Source organism: Nilaparvata lugens, chromosome 2, assembly GCF_014356525.2.
Source record: "Nilaparvata lugens isolate BPH chromosome 2, ASM1435652v1, whole genome shotgun sequence".
In the NCBI taxonomy this organism is placed as follows: Eukaryota; Metazoa; Arthropoda; class Insecta; order Hemiptera; family Delphacidae; genus Nilaparvata; species Nilaparvata lugens.
Window position 1 is genome coordinate 48258108 of NC_052505.1, and position 15527 is coordinate 48273634.

Here is a 15527-nt window from a genome sequence, read left to right on the forward strand (position 1 = left end):
TCCTCTAGACCTCACCTTCCAGCCAAGCTGACGAGATGGTCATCGTAAAGGGGATTGGTATCGTACTCAATTAATTATTCATCATTTTATTAGTTATAATGTCATGTTCTATAGGAATTTAAAAGTAATAAATAAAATGTAGAGAATTCAAACCAAGAGGAAAATCCTCAAAATATTAAATACTGTACCTAAATAGTTTTCAAAAATTAATCAAATTGAAATAAATAGAAACTCATTTTTGAATAAGATAATTGGGACTTGTTCGATAATAATCTGTTTTCCTTTTCTTCATAGCCTAAATTATATAACTTTTAACTTATACATTTCAAATTATTACTTTTTAAAATATTGTAAACCAATAAATTTTGTATTTCTTGGAATTATTTCTTCTTTTTATTTCTTTAAAATATCTGCTCTACCATCTTCAGCTATGTATCTCCTTTGTAACTCTTCTTCCCATCTGGGAAGTGGTGGAGCCCCCAATATTTACAAAAAATTATAACTTGCTTACAAATGGTGATACATATTAATTGTTCTCTTTTAACGTAATGCAATTGTAAAAGCTTACTGTCCGGTACGTCACAAATGGTGGAGTCACGCCGTGTTTATTTCTGTTCACTAAAAATTAAAACTTAAAAATAAAACAGATTAATCTAACTTTCAGTTGGTCTTTTCCGGTCTCTCTACACAATAAAAATATGATTAGTAAATTCAATAAGTTTTGGTGTCAATAATAGTGAGTTCAATAATACAATCAGATGAATAGAAACTTAAATTAGAATGTCGAGAGTAGCTTTGAATTGCTTACTTTGTAAATTCTTTTTCAAACATGCTAATGAAACGGAAAAACTTCATTGACAGTGAAAGTGATCTTGAAATTAAATAATAGTGTGTTTCATGACCTTCATTTCAGCACGTCTACGAGTTAAGTTATGAAGCGAGCTCATTGTTGTTTTCTATTGATCTATGTTAATAATTATTCAAATAAGAGATATTTTCACGAAAATCAGGAAGCATGAACAAACTTCTAAACCAAATGGATGATTCATTATCAAATTGGTTCAATCAAATTAATTATTCTAAGTTTTTGTTCTTTTGTTTATGTGCATGCCTCATTACTATTATGCTCTATGTTCACATTACAAATTTGATTCCAATCCCCAATTTAAATAGAATTGAATTCCAATGACTAGTTTACCTGACCTTAGGAGTATTTCCACGGGTAAACTCGATTTTACAACAGCGATCAACCTAGCAGAACAATACAACCTTTATATACCAAAAAATGCTGATTTAGAATTCATCAGGTCCACTCTCAGATTAATAAAAAAGAATTTCAATGACCTTCCTAATTACCAAAAAGAGCGCGAAAGGGCTATTCAATATATTTTAACGACTGTTAAACTTTCAGATGAATTAAAAGACCAATTCCCTGATCTATATAATCTAGAGAGAACCCTAAGGCAAAACTTTAAACTCCAGGAGGCAGGAGAAAATTCTCGACCATCAACTCCATCAAAATTAGTAACACAAACAAATCAAACCGAATTTATTTTCCCTAAAGAAAGTCTTGAACTGGCCACAAAAAAACAACAACTATCCACCTCAACGCCAAATTTATTATCAATTCCTTTTAAAACACCTGAAGTTACGAACTCTAAAATAGCAAAACAAGACGACCAAATCCAGTCAACAATGGCTGAAAGAAAAATACCATTTTTCACACCTCAAACATTTTCCGCCGCACCTCACGAAAATATTTCCGACTTTATTCAAAATTATAAACGAGTTGCCATGGCAAACTCTTGGGATAAGGATGATTGCCTCACATACCTTCCATTCTATTTGAAAGGAAGCGCCGCTCAATACTTTGAAACAATCTCTGCCACTTTGCAAAAGCAAAATACCCTTAATTTCGACAATGTGAGCAATGCACTACTGGGCTACTTTGAGCCAATTGCATCAGTAGAGAAAATTGAAATAGAACTAATGAATAGGAAAATGTCGCCAAGGGAAACCATTCAAAATTACATGACTCACATTCTGTTTTTATGCCAGAAGTATGATTCAGAAATGTCTGAGAAAAGAAAAATACGCTACATTTTGAGAGGTCTTCTTCCAAATATTCTAGACAAAATCGTCATGCTGAAAAACGATACAATGGCTGAATTGGAAAATAATATTAAACAATTCACACTATCCCAATTCATTACAGACGACAGAATAGGATTATTGCCTCAATTATCCAATGAAACTGCAAACATGTCAAGGTTGTCAACGCAAGAGGAAAGGATAAATAGTTTGTCCGATAGATTAGCAAAGTTAATTGCGAAATCAGAAGAAAAACAAATGGTACAGGCAGGCAATACAACCCTCCCATAGAAAAATTGAAATGCAAGATAGGCCTAGGCAGAGATCAGATTAGTATCAAAACCCGAACAGGAATAACTCATAACAAAATCAAGGTCGTTCTGAGCCACGTAAGTTCAATACTAAACAACAAAAATGCGCAATTTGTCACTATCAAAACTATACAACAGAGAATTGCTACCACAACCGATTAAATCAGAAAGATCCACAAAATCGTTCAGACACTTCAATCCCTAATAAAAAACAACGCTATTGTGCCATCTGTAATTACAAAAATCACAACACAGATGAATGCTTTTACAATGGTTTAAACCAGAAAAATTCATCTGAAAAGGCTCAGCCCCAGAGTGAAATTTGTAAAAAACCTGGTCACAAAGTAGATTCATGTCAGTTAAATAAACATCCAAAAAACGTGGACACGAGGACACCTACCAAAGCGACCACTGTGAGGTGTCCATCTCAAATTGAAAAAGATATCGTAGATAAAATTCAGGACTTACCGAATTTTCAATTCTCTCAAAATGAAAAATACTATGCTGAAATAGCAGCCACTCCTATAAATTCGGGCAAGTCATCAGAAACAACACCAAAAAAGGAAAGAATATTAATATGACTCCAGAAAACTTAAACGAAAAGAAAATCCAAAATGTAGTTCTAAAATCTGCTAATTCACTCGAAATGAATTTAATCAGTAAGAGAAATAGTTAAGACCCTACATGAAAATAATGAAGATAGAGATACAATGAGAATTATTCAGAACATAATAGATAATTATGCTTTTCCTATATTAACTGAGTTTCAAGTTTTCGATACTCCAAATACATTTAGTCTTTTAACGAGTACTAACAAAAACCTAAGTGAAATAATCCAAGAAGATAACCTTGATGTGCCATATTGGTTATTTGTTTTCAAAAAACCTGCAAAAATGACCAACAATGAAAACTTGAAGGATTCGTTAATAATAAGCGATAACAGAACCGGAAAATATACCTTTATACAAATTCATTGAACTGAAAGCAGGCCTAGAAATCGGCGAAGGCTCTGAGACAAGTTTTTCCGCGCATTCAACAGAAATAGAAAAAAATCCCATTGGACGATCAAAGAGATACCTATTGTTTTAAAAAACGATATTCTATTAAAACCTCATCAACAGATTGATGTGTTTGTGGAGAAAAATGCTGAAATCCTGAATTGCAATAATTATCTGTTCACACCAAATCCACATTACTTGAATAAATGCAAAATAAATGTCTCTTTCACTAAAGCTACAGACACTTCACTTGAATTCATTGCTTATAATTTTTCTTCAAGGCCTCTGACTCTCAGAATTGGAGCCTAATTGGGAAATATAAAACTAAAATCAAACAAAGAATCAATCCAAGGAAAAGAATACTTGGAAGTCAAAGAGATTAACCGAATAAATGTACAACAACCATCAAATGATAAAGAGTAACCCGATATTATAATACATGACAATAAGAAAATTTATGTCAATAAAAATATTGGTGAAACACCATACAAACAAATATCCCAACTAATAACCGAATAAGCTGATGTTTTCTCCAAAGACAAATATGACATTCCTGATTCCAAACTCCCGGCTGTACATAGAAATTTAGCAGACAATACACCTGTGTTCTCATCACCATTCAAATTAGCGGCATCAGAACGCTCTGAAATGAATGACATGATTGATGGTTTATTGAAGTCAAATGTAATTGAGAAAGTGAGGTCAAATTACGCTTCACCAGCCTTCTTAGTTAGGAATAGAGATAATAAACCGAGGATGGTAGTAAATTACAAAAAATTGAATTCTAAAATAATAAATACCGAATTCCCAATCCAACAACCGTTCTGGAATCACTTAGCACAGCAAAGTTCTTATCTACCCTCGATTTGACATCAGCTTTCTATTCGATGTCAATAGATGAAAATTCTAGGTACTTAACAGCTTTCAACACTACAGATGAGCTTTATCAATTCAAAAATTTGCTATAAATCGTTGAAAGTACTTGGACACATGGCGTAAATATTATTATTATTATTATTATACCGTACATAATAACGGATTGAATATATGCTTAATAATAAGATTTATTAATAGAAGATTTTCGAATTGGTAAAGTTTGTGTTTTACTTTTTAAATAATCTTATATGAAGTAAGCAGGGCCCAGGACCCTAAAAACTTGATGGTGGCAGCGCTACTAGAGAGTACTTCCAGCAATGCTCGCCACGCATGGCACAGTTCTTAACACGTTTATTCATTAATTTTTACTGTATAATAATACCGGTATTCAATAAAGGCTGAAAAAATATGATTTTCAAATGAAAAATGTTCAAAGACAAATATTACCTTTATTGATAAGTATAGATCAATTTGCCCGATGTGTTCTCTGGCATTTGGTGTGTACAGTTCACTTTCTGGTGAGGCAAATAAATCAAAAAAAGCCACACCACTACTCTTGTGGCATAACCTACAAATGATGTTGGTGTCCATTGCCATTGAAAAGCAAATCTGAAAGAGAAAATAAATTGTCATTTAAAGTAGGATTTAATCTTACAAATGAAAGTTTGACATTTTAAATGTGTGCTTGATTGAAAGATTTCAATTCAATATAGAAGAATGAAAGAAAAAACATAGGTACGGTACAATAGCAGAAATTGGATGAATAATCAAATAATTTGAAAAATGATCTTAGGCTTACTCCAAGACAAAGCTGGCCATACATGTTTAGTCCAATTTAATTTTATGATAATCCATCTCTGTACATACATGTTCAGTGGCGCAGGGAAACGGGATATTTTGAATCTTATTACAGTTTGAAGCACCGAATAATCGGTAGCCTATTCGTTCAAAATTTTGCACAATTCATGGGAACGCATTGCCATTTAGTAATAATGCCAATGAATAAATGAATAATGGATGATTGGACTGACGTGGAACATTAGTGGTGAGAGCACTTATTAAAACTGTTATATAACTGCCGTACAGAGACATTCCTGTGAAGATATTTTAGGCAAGGTGCACCGTAATCGTCCCACGAACTGGAGTAAAGCATTTAAATTGAAACTCAGTCCATATTCAAAATTTCCTTAACAGTCTGTGGTGTGACTGTAGATCAATGGCCACTGGCCACCACAAGTCTCGTGCTCGCGTTGGTAAATTATTACCTATTATTCAATTCTACCATTTTCAAGACGATATGTAGAGCCCAATGTGTATGACGTTTTCCAAAGAATTTGAAGAGAAATGAAGAGCACACAAAATGCATTGCTTGCAAATAGGTTCAAATTCTTCAAGATCAAAAGTTGATCAGACTAACCTTTGTCATTGTAAACGGAGGGGGTTGTTTCTTCTCTTCTATAATATTTACCAGAATTATGCTATCAAATCTCTATTTGAATCCTTGATTGGTTGGGATTTAGTGGATTCGTTCATTCAAATGCACAGATTATCATCATTATCTAATTGTCACCTTTTTTAGCAACTAGCAACTACGAGCCAGGAACTTCAATGAAAAATACTAATATAATTCAACTCCAGGTTTATTGAACTCTAAATAGGTAGAACGAATTAATAAAAGTCAGGTAACATGTCAAATTTTCAAACAGAACAAAGTTATTCAGCAATCGATTCAGGTCAAGAAGACATATTCAATTTTCAATCTATACATTTTGGGAACCTGCTAGCTTGCTGCATTTAAATTTGGGCCTCGGTCATTCTATGAAATTAGATTTTGAGCTTAATAAGAAAAACAATAAAAGTTCGGCACTCACCATTTTAACAATATTCAAACTTGGACTCTTCAGAAACACTCACATACGCTTTAATAAAACTCACTATACTTGAGCTCACACGCACAAATAATTTCCTGATTCTACTCCTACTAACTCTATAAAATTTGGTTTCCTATGCAACTAGATAAAAATTACTGATAACTGAAAACATAACAATTTGTCCCTTTGAATGGGAAATGGACCCATTCGGAGGACCGAGGCTCGCACACCGTTACATGTTTTCCCAGTTACGTCTCAATTCGAACTGAGGCCTTTTCACTGAAAATAATTCCCCCTCTACGAGCGTTAGCATAACTTCCAGTGGAAGAGCCAAAGCTGCAAAAAGGTCAATGGTCGTACAATTCCCAAATACAGTAGCTTTTACGACAAGAAATTGAAACTACATTTGAAAAATGCACGAAAATTGCTTTAATTTCGACAACTAAGCAACAAGTTAGCAAATTCAAACAAGACAGAGTCAATTCTCAGACTAAAACGCAGGGTTCAACATACAGTAAAAATCTAAGTTCATTCCAGTTCAAAAACCTGAAAAATAATATAAGATACACAAAAACAACCACAATAATACCCACTCAATATTCACACTATTACATCATCAAGGATACTCTCTCTATTAAAATACAAGTCAACTCTTTTGAAAAAATATCGAAGCTCTTACTTATTTTATTGAGTGATAACGTTGAACATGTAGCCTTGGCCTGCACATGCATTATTGTCGGATAGATATTTTGTTAGAGCAAATTTGATCATGATGCCTAACTCCCACTTTTACAAAGACCTATACAACTTAATTATTTTCCGAATATCAATGGTTTTTCTCATAAGTGGGCTAACTAATCAGTGGCACCATTTAGGGCCGTTTGCACAGTGACAGTTTAAACTAAATTTCATTTTAAACTGGATTAAATCCGTATCAAGACTAGTTTGTTATAATGTGAGTTTAAGCCACCAGCTGATTAAATAATTGAGCTTAAGCTTTGACTGTGCCAACGGCCCTCAGGGGGAGAACAGGTTTAGAGGAAGATTTAGCCACCTCCCCTCAAGGATCAGATAATGAAAATGAGTACCTATATGTGGTGCATTGAAATTCCAGACAATCGAATAATTGAAACAACAATAGTACAATTCCTTTTAAAAATGTGGTATAATTCCTCTTATCAGTGTGAGCAGTGACCAGTGACCAAGGAAAATGTAAAATGGTTGTCAATTACTGTGTTATGACATTTAATCCAGTTTTTTACCTCAAAAAACAAAGACAAATAATTCAGTGTTGTGTGTTGTTAACCGCTTTTTTATTTTCCTACTGTAACGATCCATTTTCGTAGTATAAAAAATATAAAAATAGTGTCAAATTTTAAAACATAAACTAACATTTGAACCCTGCTATCTGCCAACTAGCAGATAAGGCAGCTCTAGCCCAGCTAAAGAGAAAATAGTTGAAAACAATTTAGGCTCCTCTACCCTTCCTTATATCCACTGGCAAAATGATAACAGGACAATGCAAGTAGTGAACCGGCAGTGACGGAAAAAGAGCAGTGCGGTCCCGGAATTTGCTGTGTAGAGAGTCGTGTCTTGCATCTCGTGTCGTGTTTTTTTTGCATCTCGTGTCGTCGTACCGTGTGTTGCCATATGCTACAAGTCCACATTAGCTGAACAGCCAATACATGTCATTGGCTGAGTGCGCGTAGGCAACTCATTTTAACGGCGGTGAGTACAAGAATAATTTATTATTGTCATTTGCCAGTATACTTCCCCAACCTAATATAGTTATCCCTCTCCTAGTATATTTTTTATCCATAATCATCCTTCATACTATCAAATTTCCCAATTCGATTTTTTGGTATTTGAAAAATAAATTTAATTCTGCTTATCATAACCTCCTTTTTTCATAAATAGACCCATACAACGAGCTAAAATCCGGTGCACGTGTCCCCTAAAAACAGGTACACAGTTAAAATCATTACACATGGCTCACGAACAGTGACTTTTAATTAAAATCCGTTACACATAGCATTCCCGAAACAGGACATTCATAAAATACCTTACAACATAATTCCCGAAACAGGGGCAGTAAATAAAAATCCGTCACATTACATGAGCATATTAGTTTTTTGTTGATTTATTAGTTTTAAGTTGTATTATTAGTGTTTGTTGTACGATTTTTAATCTTCGTTGTTTCTCGCGATCACAACACTCACTATAAAGGATATTGAAAAGTAGGCCTACATATCAGTCTAGTATCAGATCCATTTGATTCTATCTGTGATAATACTCTTTAACAATTCTTATGACTGTGATACATAAGTCACTGTGATAAAGCTCATTGCCTGAATTACAACTTGACCTGAAAGAGATTTGAATCGACACCAGTCTCAAATATTCAATAATAGACTAGCAGTAACTATTCGGAATAGGTTCGAACTTTTTTCGTGGGATCTAAATTGCTGATATGGGTGAAAAAGCAGTACTACAACACAAGAAGTCTCAAACACAGTACCTGTGGCCGAAAATAGTGCGGGAAACACTAATGAAGCCAGACCCAATAAACAATATCTATGTAATATAATATTTAGTTCATGATGATGAAAAGGCGGTTGCCTGCTGCAGCAATAAATCCATAATTATGGTATCATACTAAATATGCAAACGTCTCTGACCATACATTGTCTCTGACAATATAAATTAATGACGGTAGAGACAAACGCCGATCAGTTGTTGCTGAAAAATGTAAAAGTCATATAAATAACGAAGCTACTAGTATATCTACTCTCCTGAATGTCTCAGAAAACTATGCTACTGACACTGAATGTAATACAAGTACGCGCGGTAATGTCACTGCTAGATCAAATTCTAACACTCAAACTAAACGGTATGATATAATCAAGATATTGCTTGACGACATCAATGAGCTGAAGAATGAAATCACTCTTTTAAAGACTAACAGGGAAAGACTATCAGACGATTTAGCACGAAAAATAAATGGCAAAGTTTTACCGAGCGAGCGAACTCTGTATCTAAACTATTTTTGGAGATATCGACTCAATTTTTTTACATGAAAGAGGACAAAAAGTTGAAGCTAGAAAGCCCAAATTTTATAAAAAAGACGTGATCTATAAGCTGGAGGGCATAATATCCGAGTTTGCACAGGTGCTCCATCCACAACACTCATGTCCTACCAGGAGGCAAGCAGAGCGGGATGCAGCTAACCTTGACAGCGAGGCTGAATGCTGCACCGGGGGGACTGCTGGGACTGTCGTTGAGCCTCAGGCGGGACGAGTCATGGATCACAGCCCATCGGACCACATCAGGGATCCAAATCACTCACGCCACAAGAAAATGAGTACACCTGAGAGAGCACAGATGATGGTAAATGAGGCAGACTACAACTCGGAAGCTGAAAAGAGAAAACAAATGCCTGAAAAAACGACGCATAGGAGAGAGACAATACAGATGAATGAAACTGGAGTTACAGATGAAACATCGCTGGTGATAGGAGATTCCTTGATTGCGACAGCATCGACACAGATGAAACAATCTAAAAAAATTGAGGCCAGCATAACGGTGATCCCATGTGGGAGGATACAGTATGTAAGCAGATTTATTGCAGGTCAGAAAACACTACCAAAGAAAGTTGTCCTATATGTTGGCGCAAATAATACCACAGGAGCAAAAACTCCAAAACTTGTAATGCGCCTCCTATCAATGGCTAACAATTAAAGCTGGCATGAAACGGTTCCCTCAAACAAAATGGTTTGTGACCTCTATAGCAGCCCGAGAAGACATAAGTGAAAGATTCATGAGAGAAACAAACAAAGCTTTAGAATTAATGTGCTCTTAACTAAAAGCAAATTTTGTAGACAACACCAGAATGCTGAACTTAAACCACCTAGAATGGGATGGAGTTCACCTAAATGCACAGGGATCAGAGATACTGGCACGGCGAGTAATAGATGCACTAGCTGAGAAGGGAATTGGAGACCAGGAATTTTACCCAAACTGGCTCACACAGGATTACAGAACACAGACATAGCTAACACTTCTTATAATGCATCTAACAATGAACCGGAAAGAGGAAGAACAAAGAATGCAATCACAGACTACCATCTCAATATACTGCGAGGCTTAGAGAATAAAATGGGTAAACTACAGATAAATTTAAACCAATGCTGACCTGATATAATAATCCTTACAGAACATGGCTTGGAACATGAGGAGCTCTTGAGTACAAATATCACTGAGTACCGGTACACCCTTGCTGCTGAGTTCTGTCCCAGAATTTACTTGTGGGGGGAAAAGCACTCTACAGAAAAAATGACATTGTATTGTATTGCTGTAAAAATAAAACTTAAATCACTGAAACTGCTAATAATAGGAACTTACAGATCTCCTGATAATGCAACGGAAAAAGACTTGAAGGCCTATTACAGGAATTTTCTGCTCAACATTATAAAATAGTTGTACTGGGAAACACAAATATAGACACCCTGAAGACCGACTAACAAACTTGAGGCTGAAAGTTCCTTAGTCTAGTCATTGTTGAGAGCCTGCAGCATATTTCTTTATTTCAAACCTTTGAGACGCACTATGATATGGTTCCCTCACAGCAAGCCTGGCAAAATCTATGCTCTTATGATCCGAAAATAATGATTTGTCATCTGTGAAAGCCAACAAAGCCCCAACGGCTATGCTCTAGCCGGTGAGCTCCCCCTGTTATCTCAGTTATTATCAAGGATATCAACTCAATTTTTTTTTAAATGAAAGAGGAGGAAAAAATAAAGTGCGCTAGCCTATTTTTATACAATTTAGTTCGATTTTAATATAAGAAATAGCTGTTTCAAAACTAACCTTATTTTGAAGAAAGAACGATTCTAAATATATTAGTATCTCAACTATTTTTGAAGGTATCAACTCAATTTTTTTTCTGACAGAAAAGAAGGAAAAATAGGCGTTACTTCTATGAATTTTATTATGAAAGACTATTTAAAACATTAAAAAAACAGTTTGAATTTCTGAAGTGAGACTCGACAATGAAGAATGAGGTTATGTTTTATGTTACCAATGAAGAACAGTGAACTCTAAACTAACTGGAATGGACTAGCAACACAAAAAAAGTGAGGCAGCTGGTAAAGATAGGCAACCCGCATTGCTGTGGGATTCGTTCATTTTGTTACGCATTGGCTCTTATGGGAGAATGCATTGCACAGTTTCAATTTCTATTTTATTTCTATATTGTATGTCTTATTCCACGGAAGCGTTATTTTTCCTTTATTAAGCAGTTCATTGTTAACTTTTTGAGAGCAAAAATGATGAAATAGGTTGAATATTAATAAAGAAAAGAATTTTTTTATTTGTGACTGCAGTAGTTTTAGTATTGTCAACTTTTCACAAGCATGGGAATAACTTTGGGCCAGATTTAAGAGAAGCGTACTATTTATTTATTTTTATTTATTTAACAAGGACAAATATGAACTGTCATGAAATGATTGGGAATGAAAAAACAGGCTCATAGTCCAATCTCATATTTTTCACAATAAAAGTAGGTAAATAAAATAAATTATGATGATTCAATAACACAGGATTATTAAATTATGTAATGATAGCAATATACTAGGTATTCTGATAACATTTCAAATCAGTGTGGGAGTTTCAGAAATGATGCAAAGAAATCTATGAAGAAACATTATATCAATTATTGTATTATAATTATGACCATATGATAAGCAAACAGTAAAATATGCTAAATAATAATTATTTTATAATTATAAATTATATAAACAATAATACACATATAATTATACACATAAAATTATTTTATAATTGTAAATTGAACGATTATTAAATTTATTTGAAATGGGAAGATTTCAAAAATTAATTACAATTCAGCTGATAGCAATATCATATTTTTCAAAATAAAAGTAGGTACCTAAAATAAATTATGTCATCTCATGATGATAACACAGAATTATTAATCATTATTGTAAAGCTGTGTTTACACAAAATTCATTAAATGTTTATTTTTTCGTACTTATAGATTCTATTAGTATTATATGCTGCTACTTACATAAAATTTATATTATACATTATACATAAAATGTATGATACGCCTACCTACATAATATACCGTATACAAATTATGATAAATATACTATATTTATTATATGCTGATGCTTAACACCAAATTTATATCCATAAATTACATCATACATAGAATGTGTGATAGAATGAATGATAGTGTTTGTAGGGAAACATTCACAATTTCTGCATCAGATATTATTTATTCTTTTTTGAATAAGGATTAATTTGTTCTTCAACTATGTTTTTTATCTTAGATGTTATAAAGTAGGCCGAAATTTTCAATAAACATAGAAACTATCACAGTACGGTATAACTTACTAGGAATATAACCAAATTTGTTGTTTTATTTTTGGTCAAATAAACTGATCAATATAGAAAGAAGTATTGGGAATGTATGTAAAACAAAAAGATTTCTTCAAATTAATTAACAAAATAAAAATGTTTGACTTACCTGTGAAATGGTATTTCATTTCCTTTAACATGCCCATTCTTGCATCCCAATGCAACACAATACATCACCATTTTTCGGTCGTATTCTTATTCAATTCTACGCATTTCACGACAAATACATCACAATATTTAAGAAAAAAGGTTGTGATCTAATACTAATAGCCCTAATACTCATTCAAATCCGTTTTTAAACTTTAAAAATGAAAAATCGTACTCAAGAGCTGCAACAGCCTGCTTGAATGTATAAGTACGAGAGAGAAGGGAATCCCACACGGTATGCCTGTCTCACTCACTCCGTCTTACACACTTTTGGTTGTAGCTAAGCATTGGACAGCCCGTTCCAGTTAGTTTAGAGTTCACTGATGAAGAATGAACTGTTAATAATAAAGCCAACGAGCTAAAATATAGTAAACTATAGAGTGGCTGAATGGCCGCTATTCGAATTGAACATGGGCAGCCATGACAGAGAGAGGGCAAAAGCGGCGGAAAATTTGAATGGCCCTATTGATATAATGGAAACTTGCATAAAAGACAAGGTGCAAATCAGTTATAGGGGATCCGAAGTTGACCAGAAAATCGACTTACGCGATCTCAAGCGGAGTGAATTGTGTACTAGTTGAGAATATCATTGCAGACGACAGACTGTTTTCGTAATGGATGACATAGGAATCAACCCAAATGTTGTTATTAAAACTGGCTTTAAAATATTCATGCAATTTTTTGAGAGATTCTACTGTAAGTAAAAGGAAGAATCGTTTACAAAGCAACCATGTTTTTGATGTGGAAGAGTGTAGAGGATTAATAAGGGGAAAAGTTATTCGAAAAACTAGTGTGAATGCCACACCATACAATGTTATAATAAAGGCAAGTTATAACTTGAATTTATAATCATTTAATAGGCCTATCATTTAAACCTCTTTCTCTTTTAATTTGGAAATAATGTACAAGCAAGGTTATAATGTAGAATGTAAATTAGGTACCTAACCATGAATAACCGCGTTTTGATATATTATCATTACAATAAAGACTTGCAATCAATTTTTGTGTAAGTACGGTATTTATTATGAATACGGTAGTTACATATTATAAAACTCATCTGGACGTGAGTGTTATAAATACTCAAAAATTGACTGCAAGTTATTTTACTGATAAATTATATAATGTAGGCTATGTTAGCCTACACTCAATGCTGAAAACAAATTACCTACCGTACCTATAATATTAGAGGAAAAGGTGGTAATATGGCACCCCTCTGTATTTCAATAACCAAGTGCTGAGATCTAGTTTTGTAGATGGGAACTAGCTCATTAGTTCAGTTGATGGTCACTAGGAGTCCATGGAACAAGTCTATGCAGCAGTTGGTGAATTTTGAGGTTATTTCTATCCTTGTGTTTTTTGAAAGTTTGGAAGGTATGTAGATTTCTCAATTTTAATGTGCTATAACTAATAATTTCTCATTATTGAGCATTTTAATTATGATCTAGAAGCTATTTCCAACATTTTAACATAAACTAGAATGCTCTGTTGCTTTCAAGTTCTAACCTACAAACCACTTTGTTAAATCACAATCATGTCTGCAATATGGCCCCCTTAGGTGAATGTAATAAGGACCCCGGGGTCCATATTACAAGCAGTTTGAATATTTGTTGTTAAAAACCTGCTATTGCTCTCCATACAAGAAAGAACTAGAGGACTTCTATGCAAATAAAGAAGCTGACACTCACAGAAGAGGCCGTGGCCGTGGACGTGGTAGAGGTGCCAAAAGAAATTTGATTTTTAACGACCCTCAGCTTTCTACATCAGGACTCCAATCTCCTATTACTGATCAAGAGCATGGAAAATCAAAGACAATAAAAAGGCCTAAACATCAAGAACAAACCGACAGCAGTGATGATGATGATGATGAGGTGCAGCTCTCCACTTGCTCCATCAAGTCACCCTTTGACCTGCCAATTGGAGAGCCTCAACCAGACGAAAAAGATGTGGCATGTATTTTCTGCGATGAAAAATTCTCGAGTAATGTACGAGGAGAATTATGGGTCCAATGCTTGATGTGTTCTCTTTGGGCCCATAATGAATGTGCAGGAGCAGAGAGGGAGGAATATGTCTGCGATTTTTGTCGTTAACTTTTTTCTACATTCACTGACCTTCAATCATCTACAAATATCTATAATCCATTTTTTTACCCTAATATAAGACTATTACTCATGCATAATAAACTTTTTTAGTGCCACAAAGCCGTTTTTAATTTTTTTCTCCTTATTTTTGTACGTAAATTATGAGGTCCATATTACAAACACCATGGGGGCCATATTAACAACACCTCCCAATATTTTCAGTATGTGTGGGGTTATGAAAATTTATTTTAAAAAATTATAAAATGAGGGTTTGAATGATTATTAATACAACATTGTGTTCTGCAACTAACAATAGATTGTATTTCTGCAAAAAGCAAAGGTTTTTTATCAATAGTATCCATTTTATAAGACAAAAACAAAGTGGGGGTCCATATTACCACCTCCTCCTCGGAAAAGGTGGTAATATGGCCCCTGCATATAATATGGCACCCCTCTGTATTTCAATAACCAAGTGCTGAGATCTAGTTTTGTAGATGGGAACTAGCTCATTAGTTCAGTTGATGGTCACTAGGAGTCCATGGAACAAGTCTATGCAGCAGTTGGTGAATTTTGAGGTTATTTCTATCCTTGTGTTTTTTGAAAGTTTGGAAGGTATGTAGATTTCTCAATTTTAATGTGCTATAACTAATAATTTCTCATTATTGAGCATTTTAATTATGATCTAGAAGCTATTTCCAACATTTTAACATAAACTAG

The 15527-nt window shown here is 34.0% G+C and overlaps 2 protein-coding genes across 8 annotated transcripts in view; one reads left to right on the top strand and one right to left on the bottom strand.

Moving 5' to 3' along the window:
• The window catches only part of LOC111064148, a 37227-nt gene extending 25982 nt beyond the window's left edge, over nucleotides 1-11245 (bottom strand). For 3 of the 7 annotated variants that reach the window (XM_039421367.1, XM_039421360.1, XM_039421366.1), the window contains exons 1-2: nucleotides 6148-6207; nucleotides 4724-4885 (exon numbers count right to left, since the gene is read on the bottom strand). In XM_039421367.1, coding sequence (XP_039277301.1) covers nucleotides 4724-4885; nucleotides 6148-6150 — 165 coding nt within the window. In that variant the 5' untranslated portion in view covers nucleotides 6151-6207. Of the gene's footprint in view, nucleotides 1-4723; nucleotides 4886-6147; nucleotides 6208-9375; nucleotides 9581-10339; nucleotides 10494-10548; nucleotides 10778-11013 lie in introns of those variants that run through there. The other 4 variants (XM_039421365.1, XM_039421363.1, XM_039421362.1 and 1 more) reach the window with 4 other exon arrangements.
• A 2669-nt stretch (nucleotides 11246-13914) lies between these two features.
• Nucleotides 13915-14930, top strand: LOC120349914. Its single transcript, XM_039421369.1, has 2 exons — nucleotides 13915-14103; nucleotides 14383-14930. Exons 1-2 carry the CDS (start codon nucleotides 13986-13988, stop codon nucleotides 14817-14819), a joined length of 555 nt encoding a protein of 184 aa, XP_039277303.1. The 5' UTR covers nucleotides 13915-13985; the 3' UTR covers nucleotides 14820-14930.
• Nucleotides 14931-15527: the final 597 nt, after the last annotated feature.

Excerpts from the sequence above, each read along its gene's own strand:
- LOC120349914 (XM_039421369.1), top strand. The coding sequence starts at position 13,986 with ATGGGAACTAGCTCATTAGTTCAGTTGATGGTCACTAGGAGTCCATGG. Across the intron at positions 14,104-14,382 it reads GTTTTTTGAAAGTTTGGAAG|AGGACTTCTATGCAAATAAA; the intron begins GTATGTAGATTT and ends AGAAAGAACTAG.